Below are 14,047 nucleotides of genomic sequence, written 5' to 3'. Positions count from 1 at the left end.
CCCTGTCAGTTTAAATCTATTAGATGCAATCTAACATTTATTTGTCAAATTCAAAACAACACAGCATAATGCAGCATTTACTGAGGAGGTATCAGCAGCATGGACTGGAATCATGCGGGTCTTGTGTCAAACGGCCTGCACCAGAGAACAACTAAACACCACAACGAAAGAATGAATGGATGTACACTGCAACAACAGTTGTGTTAACTTGACAACGGAAGTAATGCCCATATTTCTCGCTAAGCATCATGGGGCATAGGAAAAATGTGGATAGGCGGAACTATTGATCATCTACATCTGAGATGGAGTTTGTGTGGAGCGAACACATATTGCGCTGAGCAGCGCATACCAAGCCTCTGTGCATGTTTATGTGTGTGTGTCGGCAGAGCGTCGCTCTTTCAGTTAAGCGTGGTGCCAGAGACTACTTGGCTGTGTATGCTGACCCTATATTTATTATTAAACACAGCTTTTGCAATTCACAAAGATTTTGGATGACTGTAAGAGCATGAATAAAATGCACGAGTTATATGGACTACTTTAATGGTGATTTGAAGGTTATTTATGTCATTATTTGAGCTTGACAGTAATTTCAATGACCAACATGCGGTATCCAATTTGGATCAGGCTCGTCGGACCGATACCTGATCTGGGTAAAAACGTCAGGTATCGGACCCAATACCGATCCAGGTATCGGATCGGTGCCATCCCTATTTAAAACCTGTTTTGTTCAAGTAATATGACAAGATTTATTCTTTACAGTATTATTTCTTTGCTGGATTGTCATATTAGTTTTTTACTACTATTTATTATGCTGATTTCTGATATTCTCACAGAAACAATACAAAAACCAAACATGCACAGTCTTTACTTCACAATATACTTGTGGAATGTGTGGAGTAGCTGCCATTCTTTCTAAAAGAAGAATTGGGCGAATTGGTTTACAAGCAGTCCGTTTATGTAAAAAAAAAAAACATATCAGTATAATACATTATAGACTTACAGTCTCTTCAACTGCATGTGCTGAATGAAGCCATATAAAGGTCTTAGATCACATGTAATATTCACAGCTTGTGCTTTGTGGAGTTTCTTGTCTACTTATTTTTGAAAGATGTTATTTTTGGTTTTGTTATGTTTTGTCCGCATATTGATCGAAAACACTTTAAACAACAGTACAACCCACTGAGGAGACTGTAAGATCCCTGTCAAAAGTCCTAGAGACACCAAACTTGGCAGGATGATTCCAAATCCTGACCCCTACTCAGGCGCATACACGCACACCCATCCAACTCTAGGTGGCACTATAATAAGCACCTTTACGTTTTGGCTCATATCTCTGCAACCGTGAGGGCTAGAATCAAAATTATTTCCTCTGATTTTTTGAGTCAAGCCCTATAAAACATACAATGGCGTGTTTGGAATAATGTACAGATTTTGCTCTTATGGAAAGAAATTGGTACTTTTATTCATCAAAGTGGCATTCAACTGATCACAATATATAGTCAGGACATTAATAACGTGAAAAAGTACTATTACAATTTGAAAAAAAAATTTCAGGACTTCTTAAACTACTTCAAAGAGTTCTCATCAAAAGATCCTCCACATGCAGCTATAGCCTAGTTTCCATCCACTTTTCGCGTTATGGGTAGCTCAGTGGTAAAGACGCTGGCTACCACCACTGGAGTTCGCTAGTTCAAATCCCAGGGCGTGCTGAGTGACTCCAGCTAGGTCTCCTAAGCAACCAAATTGGCCTGGTTGCTAGGGAGGGTAGAGTCACATGGGGTAACCTCCTCGTGGTCGCTATAATGTGGTTTGTTCTCAGTGGGGCGCATGGTGAGTTGAGCGTGGATGCTGCGGTGGATGGCGTGAAGCCTCCACACGCGCTATGTCTCCGTGGCAATGTGCTCAACAAGCCATGTGATAAGATGCGTGGGTTGATGGCCTCAGATGCGGAGGCAGCTGGGATTTGTCCTCCACCACCCAGATTGAGGTTAATCACTATGCCACCACTAGGACTTAAAAGCACATTGGGAATTGGGCATGCCAAATAAAAAAAAAAAAAAAAAAAAAACATCTTTGTGTGACATTTGAAGTATTGACATAGAGTTTATGTGCTAGAGTTAAATGGAAAAATATTATGTCGACACTTGTGAAATTTTAGTGATAATTTGCGTTTCCATCAGCTTTATTTTGATGTGCAAAAGCTTTTTTCGCAAAAAATCCTTGGATGGAAACATAGTTAGTGACAGCTTTGCAGATCCTTGGCATTCTATCTGTCAGTTTGTCCAGATACTCAGGTGACATTTCACCCCACACTTCCTGTAGCACTTGCCATAGATGTGACTGTCTTTTCGGGCACTTCTCACGCACCTTACAGTCTAGCTGATCCCACAAAAGCTCAATGGGTTTAAGATCCATGACACTCTTTTCCAATTATCTGTTGTCCAATGTCTGTTTCTTTGCCCACTCTAACATTTTCTTTTTGTTTTTCTGTTTCAAAACTGGCTTTTTCTTTACAATTCTTCCCATAATGCCTGCACCCCTGAGTCTTCTCTTTACTGTTGTACATGAAACTGTTGTTGAGTAGGTAGAATTCAATGAAGCTGTCAGCTGAGGACATGTGAGGCGTCTATTTCTCAAACTAGAGACTCTGATGTACCTATCTTCTTGTTTAGTTGTACATCTGGCCTTCCACATCTCTTTCTGTCCTTGTTAGAGCCAGTTGTCCTTTGTCTTTGAAAACTAGTGTACATCTTTGTGTGAAATCTTCAGTTTTTGGGCAGTTTCAAGCATTGTATAGCCTTCATTCCTCAAAACAATGATTGACTGATGAGTTTCTAGAGAAAGCTGTTTCTTTTTTTGCCATTTTTGACCTAATATTGACCTTAAGGGATGCCAGTCTATTGCATACTGTGACAACTCAAAAACCAACACAAAGACAATGTTAAGCTTAATTTAACGAACCAAACAGCTTTCAACTGTGCTTGATATAATGGCAAGTGATTTTCTAGTACCAAATTAGCAATTTAGCATGATTACTCAAGGATAAGGTGTAGGAGTGATGGCTGCTGGAAATGGGGACTGTCTAGATTTGATCAAACATGACTTTTTTCAAATAGTGATGGTGCTGTTTTTTACATCAGTAATGTCCTGACTATACTTTGTGATCAGTTGAATGCCACTTTGTTGAATTAAAGTACCAATTTCCTTCCGAAACAGCTAAATCTGTACAGTATATCTCCAATTTAATTTCAGTCTATTAAACATTTGCACTATTTGGAATTTTTTGAAAAACCTACTTTTTCGAACTCCTTTTGGCTGTTTGGCACAAAATTTGGTATACGTCATCTACAGACCCTCCTGACAAAAGCTGTTAAAAGAATTCTGATATGTCAAAATGTTTTGAAGATATAAACAAATATGTTTTGGGGAGTGGCCTAAAATGACTAATTAGCCTGTATCTTGTGAGCACAATTTTCAAACTTAACAAAACTCTGTACAAATAGACAAGAGAACGTTCTGAGATAACATGCCAAGTTTCATTTAATTTTGATGCAAGGTAGCGCTGTAACTTCAAAAAATCCTTATTTTGCAACTGTGCTCAAAGCATTTGAAATGTCACACCAAAATAGCTGTGTCCATGGCATCCACAGGAACTTTTCTGTCAAATATGATTATTTTGGACATCTCGCCATATGTGCTTGGTCCCTGACAATCGCCACTTGCAGCTGTATTTACTATTATTATCATTACCATCATTACTATTATAATTATTATTCTTATTATTGTTTATTTATTCTGTGAAGCTCTGTGTAGCACTGCATCTGATCAAAAATATCTGCAAGGTTTTGTTGAAAATTATGTGTTTTTTATTAAAGCTTTATGAATTCATTTGACTAGACACCATTTAGATGGCAAATTTCAATTAAAATATAAAACATGAAATTCAGAAAAATTAGAAAGGAAAACACATTTATTTATTTATTTTTGGCTCTTATTGGACTCCCAAACAACTGATCTGACTGTGGTTTTGGACTTCGTACTGACACATCAATGTCGATGCATCACGCAAACGTTTTTGGTTTCTGAATACCATTGTAGAAATAGCCAAAGGCATATTTCTGAATAATTCAGAAACTTTTGTACATGGTGTTCCAGCACAACAACCTGCATCTTATTTACTAGCCACCCACAATCTAGTTTAATTAGACGCAGTCAGTACTAAAATAGAACCCTCAAAGTCTCTTTTAGGCCACACTTTTCCTGGAATCCGTTTAGATCTCTGTCCATATCCCCTTTAGAATACTCGCCTTGGCCTATTAGAAACTTCACTTTTTCCATAAAAGGCATGCAGACATCTCCTCATAAGATTTTATACTTCCAGCTTCTTCCATAAAGACAGACTCAAAAGACAGTCTGCCACATTGTGCTGGCATTTTGGGTGTGAAAAGTAACTTCCTCCTTGCCCTCATGGAGACTTCCCCATGATGTTTGAACTCGTGTTTCCTCATCACAGCAAACAGCCTTTCCTCCCATGCAGGCTGGAGCTTGTTCCTGTCTAGAGACACTCAGGGGTTTGTTGTTGGTTTTGCCAGAGGCTGTGGATGTGTTGTGTGTGTACAGTATATATAAAAGTTTGCTTTCTTAAATGCTCTCTATTTGTTTGAATATGACACTACTCTCTGAACTTATCATTAAACAAAACAGAAGTGTTGTGTTTTAATGCTGTGGGGATCTCTTTCCCTTCTTCAATGCACACACAAACATACACACTTTCATAGTATGTTTTTGGCTCTGTTGTGATGGTATTAGTGATGTTCTCTATACAGTGAGACAGGGTCTCTCTATTTAGGACAGCTGGTCCAAATGTAATTGGAAAAGAATTATGGCTTAAGCCTTTTAGCAAATTAAAAATAACCTCAGAATTGAGAAGGTCATGTGGGGGAGGGGAGTTTGAACACATCATCACTTTCTCTATTTCACTTTAAAGGAATGCTGTGGGTTCAATACAAGTTAAGTGTAATAGACAACATCTGTTAATTACAGCAAAAAATAATTTGGACTACTTTCTCATGTTTACAGTAGTGCACTTGGGTGATTCTCACAAAACCTGAATGGAAAATGTCCTGGTCGTATTTAACCCCAAATCAATACAAAAAAATGTTATACTTTGCACAAAGAAAATGAAGCATGTATTTAAGACCATTATTATTATTTATTTATTTTTTATTTAATTTATTTTTTTGCATTGTTAACCTACATTATTTTCCGGACACTTGATATTGCTCCCCAATTCACATTACTGTTACGCGTCCGGGGATTTTACTTTTACTATTAGGCCTTATGTTGTTTTCAAAGGCACTTCTGTGTGTGTGCGGTTTGGGTGGTTTACGAAGAATTTATTTCTAGGTTACAAACTGGTAATTACAGTTTTTTTGTAACAGTTTCAAACTGGTAATTTTTTGTGAGGGTTAGGTTTAGGGATAGGGGTAGGGTTAAGGTTAGGGGATAGAATCTATAGTTCGTACAGTATAAAAATCATTATGTCTATGCAGAGTCCTCATAAGGATAGCCGCACCAACATATGTGTATGTATGTTTGTGTGTGTGTGTCGTGAGAGAAATTGTACTACTCCCATATTGCATGATGTATCACAATGTCTTGTTTCCTGGTACTCTATCCTCTGTTCCCTGCATCTTTAACCTGCCCCTTGCACAAACATCTAGACTTCTGATTGGAGGGATCAGGTCACATGCTAACTAATATTCTCTAGTCTTCATCCTGATTGGTCACTTTCGGCCCCAGGTTGAGCCTTGTCCCCTTTACAGGGTGGTATTAGGGTGAATTTGATTGAATGTGGAAAGGCAAATATTTGTCCTTCTGTTAGAGAGGATTATGGCCAAGTGGGGTTGTTTAGATGGAGAGATTATGACCACATGTCTTCCGAATTGGTGGATTTCCTGTGTAAAGCATGACTCTGTAACAGTGTTTATCATAGGTGTATGTTTCTGTAAGTGTGTGTGCATTGGGCTTGTGTACTTACTGGGTGTGTATCAGTACACAGGCCCTGTCCCGGCAGACCGCGAGTCTCCGATGGCGGGGAGCGAGACGTCCCCCGGCCGTGCACAGCATTCCTCCCCCACACAGAAACCCAATACCTGCTGCTTCTGCTGGTGCTGCTGCTGTAGCTGCTCATGGTACGACTCGCACTCACCTGTTTGTCTGTTTCCACATGGTACAGTCCACTCACCACCTCTGCTAGTGGTCATTTCTATTCACATCTGCTCCTCCACACAAGAGAATTAAAAAAAGAAATAATCATCTAAATATTCATTGTCTCAATTCTGCAGTCTTGTTTCTGCATTTGTGTGTGTAAGTGAAATTCTACTGAGTAAGGAGAGTAAATGTGGTTAAGATTGATCTCATTTCACCAAAGACCCTGGAGAAAATGGGAGCCATATTCACACTCCCACACATCTTTCACACACAAACTCCCTCACTGACACACATTCTTTAAGCACACCTGCTGTAAATGATTTACAATGACTGTTAAGGTCCAAACTCTGACGAACTCTTAATGAGAGTGCTTCATAAGAGCCAGGTACAAGGATCTTCTGAAACAAGAGTAACTCTGCAACAGGCTCTAGTATCACAGCTCTTCTGAATAGAACCACATGATAAGTCGGAAGTATTGAGTACAGCTCAATTTAACCAGCACTGATAAATACTAAATTTTTGTCAGGGGTTTGGAAGTTATACATTTATAACTGGTTACCAGGTAAAATAGTAGCTGACGATGACCGCCATTGTAGTTCCAAATGCTATGTGTCTTTAGCTCCACTTTATTTTTATTTCTCCCACTTAATTTTATGAGGAACATCTTGGACACATTTAATTTGATACTCAAAATTAAATTTGAAAACTTAGTCAAGCTTAATTTTTTTAATTCACCTGAACTTGAAGTAGTAGGGTCTTGCGTGATGTGTGTGAGATTGTAGTATGTATCTAGGTTGTGTTGTTTTGTTCAGGCACTGCTGTTATTTCTCAATGCCGTTTTACCACCTTCTAGTCTCACTGTTAGGAGTGAAGATGCAAAGCGCGGGCGGAGGAAAGCCCTGGAGACTAAGCTAGAGCCCTTTCCATGTGAAACTTGGTAAGAACACACACACGCTCAGTCACAAAATTTGGTGCATACTTAGGACTTTTAACTATAAACAAGTCCGAAACACACATTTTTAAATGACGGAGACAGGGCTCTGTTACAATGTACTATATTTAAGTATTTACCAAATTAAATACTTTCTAAAGCTTACATATTCACCAGATGAGGTTTAACAAGGAATAAGGTTTATTATTATTCACCAGATATGAACTTGGAGACGGCTATGTACAGTTGTGCTCAAAAGTTTGCATACCCTTGGAGAATTGGTAATATATGTACCATATTTAAAGAAAACATGAGTGAGCAGGCAAAACACATTTATTTTATTTCTTATGGGATTCATATTCAACTGTAGGTTATAACAGAATGGCACAATCATAAAACAAAACATGGCAGCAATGAAAAAAATGAAATGACCCCTGTTCAAAAGTCTGCATACCCTTAGTTCTTAATACTGTGTATTGCCCCCTTTAGCATCAATGACAGCGTGCAGTCTTTTGTAATAGTTGTCTATGAGGCCCCAAATTCTTGCAGGTGGTATAGCTGCCCATTCGTCTTGGCAAAATGCCTCCAGGTCATGTAAAGTCTTTGGTCGTCTTGAATGAACCGCACGTTTGAGATCACCCCAGAGCGGCTCGATGATATTAAGGTCAGGAGACTGTGATGGCCGCTCCAGAACCTTCACCTTTTTCTGCTTTAACCACTGGAGGGTCAACTTGGCCTTGTGCTTAGGGTCATGGATGGATTTGGGTGATTTCTGTTATCATTATGATTTAAAAAGGAGCCAAACAACTCTGTGATAATAAATGGCTTCCTATGATCACTATCCTTAAATAAATTCCAAAAGTTTTTTTGCATGATCAGTCATATTTTCAAAATCAATGTCAAAATTTCACAATTTCTGCTAGAGTATGCAAACTTTTGAGCACAACTGTATGTGCCAATGGGGCATTTTTTCATGTAGTCACATTCTTGTTGGCATGCTTTCGCTTCAGTTTAGAACACTTGATTATCTACTAAAATAACTGATGAATATTGCCAATGATGAAATATTTTGATACAGCAAATCCCCACATGTATTCATTTCACTTCTAGAGGCCACTGTTATACTGTAGAACCAAGCCGTTCTAACTGTAGAATCCTTTACCGCCGGTCACAGATGAATAAATAAAATCTATCGCACACATTTTTGCTAATGACCGATAGTTCCAAAAAGCAACCATCGGCATAGACTAATCGGTCTATCACTAATTTCCTATGTATCTGTGCTAGTTTCTGTGCTATTGTTTCATATTGCTCCTTGGTTTCTTTCCCAAATCAGTGTTTCATGTCCATTTATATATTTATATGGTATGTAACCATGTAAAAAGCAGGATAATTCATAGAGTCTGTTCGAATGCAGTAGGTAATAACAGCTGTACTGATATTCAATACAGCAACACAATTGCAAGTGTAATATTGCTTTTATACAGTTTAACAAGCAAGAAGATAACATTGAGTAACTTGCTTTTGTGATAATGATCGGCTGTATGATTCTATAGTGTCCGTTACTTATGGCATGGGATTATGTTTAGTGATTCTGGATCTTGTGTATACAGTATATTGGTTAGAAGTTGCCTAATGTGGGTACATCTCTCTGTCTCTCTCTTTCAGCACCAAACCGACGGTGGAGGAGATTAAACAGTGGGCGCAATCTTTTGATAAGCTGATGAAGAACCCGGCAGGGAGGAACAAGTTCCGCGAGTTCCTTCGGACGGAGTACAGTGAGGAGAACATGCTCTTCTGGTTGGCCTGCGAGGACCTGAAGATGGAGATCAACAAGAGTGCCATCGAGGAGAAATCACGTGTGATTTACGAAGACTATATTTCCATCCTCTCACCCAAAGAGGTAGACACACACACAAACCCCAGCTCATATCAGCACAAGGAGTGACAATGTTAGGTAGCACAGTGATTTATTATAATCTTCATGGCTTTCTTCATGTAAGCACACACATGAGGTGGAAATGTCACATAGAAACATCAGGGAAATTTAAATTGGTATTTCCTGGCCTGGAAAGTCATTGAAAAAGCATGGACATTTCTATAGTTTTACTCATCAGCTATATATTGCTTTTGGGTAGAGTATTATACTCGTAAAGCATGCCAATGTCTGATTTGTGAGCAAATCAATCTTTTAAGTCAATTAATAGTTAAAATGGTTCAAACATCGTTTTATTCATTGTTGATTCATTAGTGAATCGATGTGTATAAAAAAAAAAAAAAAATCTGTATCCAGTAATCACAAATAACTGGAAAGGTCATGGAAGTTAATTGTTTAAAAATGGTTAAAACCCTGATTTTAGACGTCATATTTACAGTGCATCCGGAAAGTATTCACAGTGCTTCACTTTTTCCACATTTTGTTATGTTACAGCCTTATTCCAAAATGGATTAAATTCATTATTTTCCTCAAAATTCTACAAAAAATACCCCATAATGACAACGTGAAAGAAGTTTGTTTGAAATCTTTGCAAATTTATAAAAAAAAAAAAAATGAAAAAAAAAAATCACATGTACATAAGTATTCACAGCCTTTGCCGTGACACTCAAAATTGAGCTCAGGTGCATCCTGTTTCCACTGATCATCCTTGAGATGTTTCTACAACTTGATTGGAGTCCACCTGTGGTAAATTCAGCTGATTGAACATGATTTGGAAAGGCACACACCTGTCTTTATAAGGTCCCACAGTTAACAGTGCATGTCAGAGCACAAACCAAGCCATGAAGTCCAAGGAATTGTCTGTAGACCTCCGAGACAGGATTGTATCGAGGCACAGATCTGGGGAAGGGTACAGAAAAATTTCTGCAGCATTGAAGGTCCCAATGAGCACAGTGGCCTCCATCATCCGTAAATGGAAGAAGTTTGGAATCACCAGGACTCTTCCTAGAGCTGGCCGCCTGGCCAAACTGAGCGATCGGGGGAGAAGGACCTTAGTTAGGGAGGTGACCAAGAACCCGATGGTCACTCTGACAGAGCTCCAGCATTTCTCTGTGGAGAGGGAGAACTTTCCAGAAGAACAACCATCTCTGAAGCGGTCCACCAATCAGGCCTGTATGGTAGAGTGGCCAGACGGAAGCCACTCCTCAATAAAAGGCACATGACAGCCCACCTGGAGTTTGCCAAAAGGCACCTGAAGGACTCTCAGACCATGAGAAACAAAGATTGAACTCTTTGGCCTGAATGGCAAGCATCATGTCTAGAGGAAACCAGGCACCGCTCATCACCTGGCCAATACCATCCCTACAGTGAAGCACGGTGGGGGCAGCATCATGCTGTGGGGATGTCCTGCAAAGAAGAATGGGAGAAACTGCCCAAAAATAGGTGTGCCAAGCTTGTAGCATCATACTCAAAAAGACTTGAGGCTGTAATTGGTGCCAAAGGTGCTTCAACAAAGTATTGAGCAAAGGCTGTGAATACTTATGTACATGTGATTTTTTTCGTTTTTTTATTTGTAATAAATTTGCAGAGATTTCAAACAAACTTCTTTCAAATTGTCATTATGGGGTATTGTTTGTAGAATTTTGAGGAAATTTAATCCATTTTGGAATAAGGCTGTAACATAACAAAATGTGGAAAAAGTGAAGTGCTGTGAATACTTTCCGGATGCACTGTATGTACAAACATCTCATAAGCATCTTAAAAAGAGCAGATCTGCATGCAATCTAAATCATAAGTGTTGCTAAAACATTTGCTCAGTGTAATTCTAACATCCAAAGAGGAGCATGTATTGCAGATGTACATATGCAACATAGGCTACACTCTAAAAAGCCGAGAAGCAACAAGTTTCCAAGTTGTTTGTCTGTCCACACTGAAAATAAAAATGCTGCGTGATGCAACAGTCGCAGCCAATAAGAACATATTTAAAGTTCTTTTGAAGCATGAGATTTCACTGTGGGCAGATCTTCTCAATGTGACATCACAGAAAATAAACAGAGCCCTCAACAGGATGTCTAGTCGTTCTTTGCGGTCACGGGTTAAGACATATACTCAGATTTACATGAAAGAGCTTTATTGCTTGACATTGCATGTGGTTACTGCATAGTGTCAGTGTTCAGACCACAGAGGTGACAGGCTCTGTGTCTGTGGTGAGACAGCTGAGGAAATGGAGTTGTCCTAATACACATTGCATAGACACAAATACATAACAAGAAAAAGCTGTGAAGGGATGTTCACTCATTCACACATTGCAGCAATAACAATTGAAGTCATTCATTTTGAGAGTTGGCGATTTCTGGCAACAAGAGTGGCAATGACCAATGGCTTTAAGAGATTACAAAGATTACAATTACAGCAGCTACAAATAAGTGTCAATTACAGCTTTCCATTTAGGTCTAGTCCTGTTGCGTCAAAATGTTTTATTTATGTGTTTTTTTGTTTTTTTGTTTGTTTTGCAGTGGTTGAGCATTGTAACCAATCACAGACATGTCCTTTGCTGGCTTTCTATATATAATTTATTCCATTTGTTTTTTTTTCAGGCTGCTAAGAGGGCCAATGTGAAGTTGTGTGTGTTTAATGTGGGGTTATGTTAGCACGTGTTATAAACCTCAGATTGTAATTGGAATGGACAGATTGGTGGCCTTTCCTGGAAGGGGAACATTTTGAGGGTGTCTTGATCTCCCTTTGTCCTCTCTCTCCTTTGTGGAATGCAGATTCCAAGGGATATGCAGGTCTGTGATTACAAGTAAACCTTCACACTTCAGTATGGTGTTGTGTGATGTGTAGCAGAGACGGGGACTCGAGTTAGAGACTCGGGCTCGAGTCGCATTTTAATAGACTTCAGACTCGACTCCAGACTTGACCTAAAATAACCTCAGACTCGACTCAACATAAAAGACTCATGAATTTATAAAAAATGACTGGAGTCTTTTAACCTGAAGTTTTGAGACCAAAACTGAGCAAAAGAGCAGCAATTTTTTTCCTGTGGCTATCAAATTCAACAGTGGCACAATAGCACCCTCAACTGACAAACGTTATGAATCATAGCCTCATTGATCCACTTCAAATGAGAACGAGCAAAATGATTGACAGGTGAAAAGTGTCAATGTCCACGGACACATTTTTGTTTGCTGTATACAAAGTCTACAGCTGTCACAGAGACCGGTGAGATATCTCAAGACAGTTATTTCATTAATATCTTTAAGGGTGTAGGAACATTTTTACATGCTTTTCCATGAAACAAAAATCACTTAGAGCACCTTTAACACAAAAAGCTAATTAATATGTACTGTCGCAAACATTGGGCAGTGTAGCTACAAGGCTCATTATGATCGCCAACCAGAGATCAATTTAAACCTAGCCCTTCATTTTATCAATGTTTTCGTTGTATATATGCTGCCTCTCTCACTCTCTCTCTGTGTGTGTGTGTGTGTGTGTGTGTGTGTGCACGCGAGAGAGATTTGTCCCATATTTTAGCGTCTTGCAATCAGCATGCATACAGTTTTTTATGGACTTAAAAAAGCTGGCAAGTTTTTGTCAAAATTATACCTAATGATATCGCATTACATAGCAAATATTTCATATTGCATTGCTTGTGTGCGCGTTCAGAGCCTTGTTGAACTGACCGTGAGAAAAACTGTGGCAAAACAGTACAGGATAAGTTAATTAAGTCTGTGAAATCATAAAATAAAATGAAATAAATAAAACAAAATTTTACAAGTTCAGGTAGAATCCTATTAGTATCCCAGATTTTTCAAAGATCATACATTTTTAAGTAGAAAATAAAAAATATTTAAAAATAAATAAAATGTAAAAGATGTAACATTTAGTGACTTGAGACTCGACTCTGACTCGTGACGAATGACTCGAGACTTGACTCGGACTCCAGTGTTAAAGAGTCCAGACTTGACTCAGACTTCAGATGAAAGACTCGTGAATATTTCTGATGTTTAGTACTTTGGGCATTGGATTCTACTAATAGGATTGTTGGTCATTGATTTTAGTTATGACACATAAAGTTTTTCAAGGCTCCTTTCCCAGAGACACTCGCACAGGCCTTGTTTACATGTGTCACAGAGAGTGTAACAGCAAATGTGGCAGTTTATCCTGCTTTCGTCTCCTGTCAGTGCGTGTGCTTCTGTTTGTCTGTTCTCTTTATGTGCAGGCGTGTTGAATGCATATTTTGGATCTGTGTGTCCACAGAATTCACATCTTCAAATTGCCTCAGTTTCTAGGATTAAATAAAGGAACAAAGGTTGACAACAGGAAACTATAAATTGATCCCTGTTGGCCTTCCTACTGTAAAGCAATTCTATAAATAGGCTGGAGAGTGAGAGAGGGAGTGAATGAGTAAGGTTTAGATGGATGGGCCCCACTGTCAACCCACCATTTGATTTGTGTTGCTCTGCCCCTTTCAGCTCACAGTACTCTTACACCCTTAAGAGAATGTTTTCAAAAAGAATCTGTAAAATAAGTCTTGGAAGAAAGTAAACCAGAGAGGTCAGTGTCCATGAACTGTCTAATGATTTGTCTAACGAACTATGGGCACCGATTCCAATTCCAGTGGGTAGTTTTTTGGTTTTCTTGTTATTGTTTGATTAATATTAACTACATACTTAAACAGCGGCTGGTATATTAGGCTGCATTTACATTAAAAAATAGACATAAATCACTCTTTACATTAATAAACACAAGAAGACCATTTTCACTGAATGTTTAAGTGCATTTACCTTTTTACCCTCCTATTGCGTTCAGAATCTGCATATACCATTTGCATTAGCGGGTCAATTTTGACCCGGTAGAATTTAAGCTTATAAATCATTCATAACCCAATGGTTTTCATCTAAAACCATTTTGTAAGTCATTAATTACTTCTTAACTGTTCATACATGTAAAATGATAAATAAATG

The 14,047-nt window shown here is 38.6% G+C and overlaps 1 protein-coding gene across 4 annotated transcripts in view; it reads left to right on the top strand.

The window, feature by feature from the left end:
* LOC127419119 (regulator of G-protein signaling 20-like) overlaps nt 1–14,047 on the top strand; it is a 69,938-nt gene that overhangs the window by 47,980 nt on the left and 7,911 nt on the right. For 2 of the 4 annotated variants that reach the window (XM_051660260.1, XM_051660261.1), the window contains 3 exons: nt 6,055–6,194; nt 7,067–7,150; nt 8,813–9,047. In XM_051660260.1, coding sequence (XP_051516220.1) covers nt 6,055–6,194; nt 7,067–7,150; nt 8,813–9,047 — 459 coding nt within the window. The remainder of the gene's footprint in view (nt 1–6,054; nt 6,195–7,066; nt 7,151–8,812; nt 9,048–14,047) is intronic. The other 2 variants (XM_051660258.1, XM_051660257.1) reach the window with 2 other exon arrangements.

The sequence above is a fragment of the Myxocyprinus asiaticus genome, chromosome 28 (genome assembly GCF_019703515.2).
Source record: "Myxocyprinus asiaticus isolate MX2 ecotype Aquarium Trade chromosome 28, UBuf_Myxa_2, whole genome shotgun sequence".
NCBI classification, from domain to species: domain Eukaryota; kingdom Metazoa; phylum Chordata; class Actinopteri; order Cypriniformes; family Catostomidae; genus Myxocyprinus; species Myxocyprinus asiaticus.
This window is presented reverse-complemented; position numbering and strand designations above follow the sequence as displayed.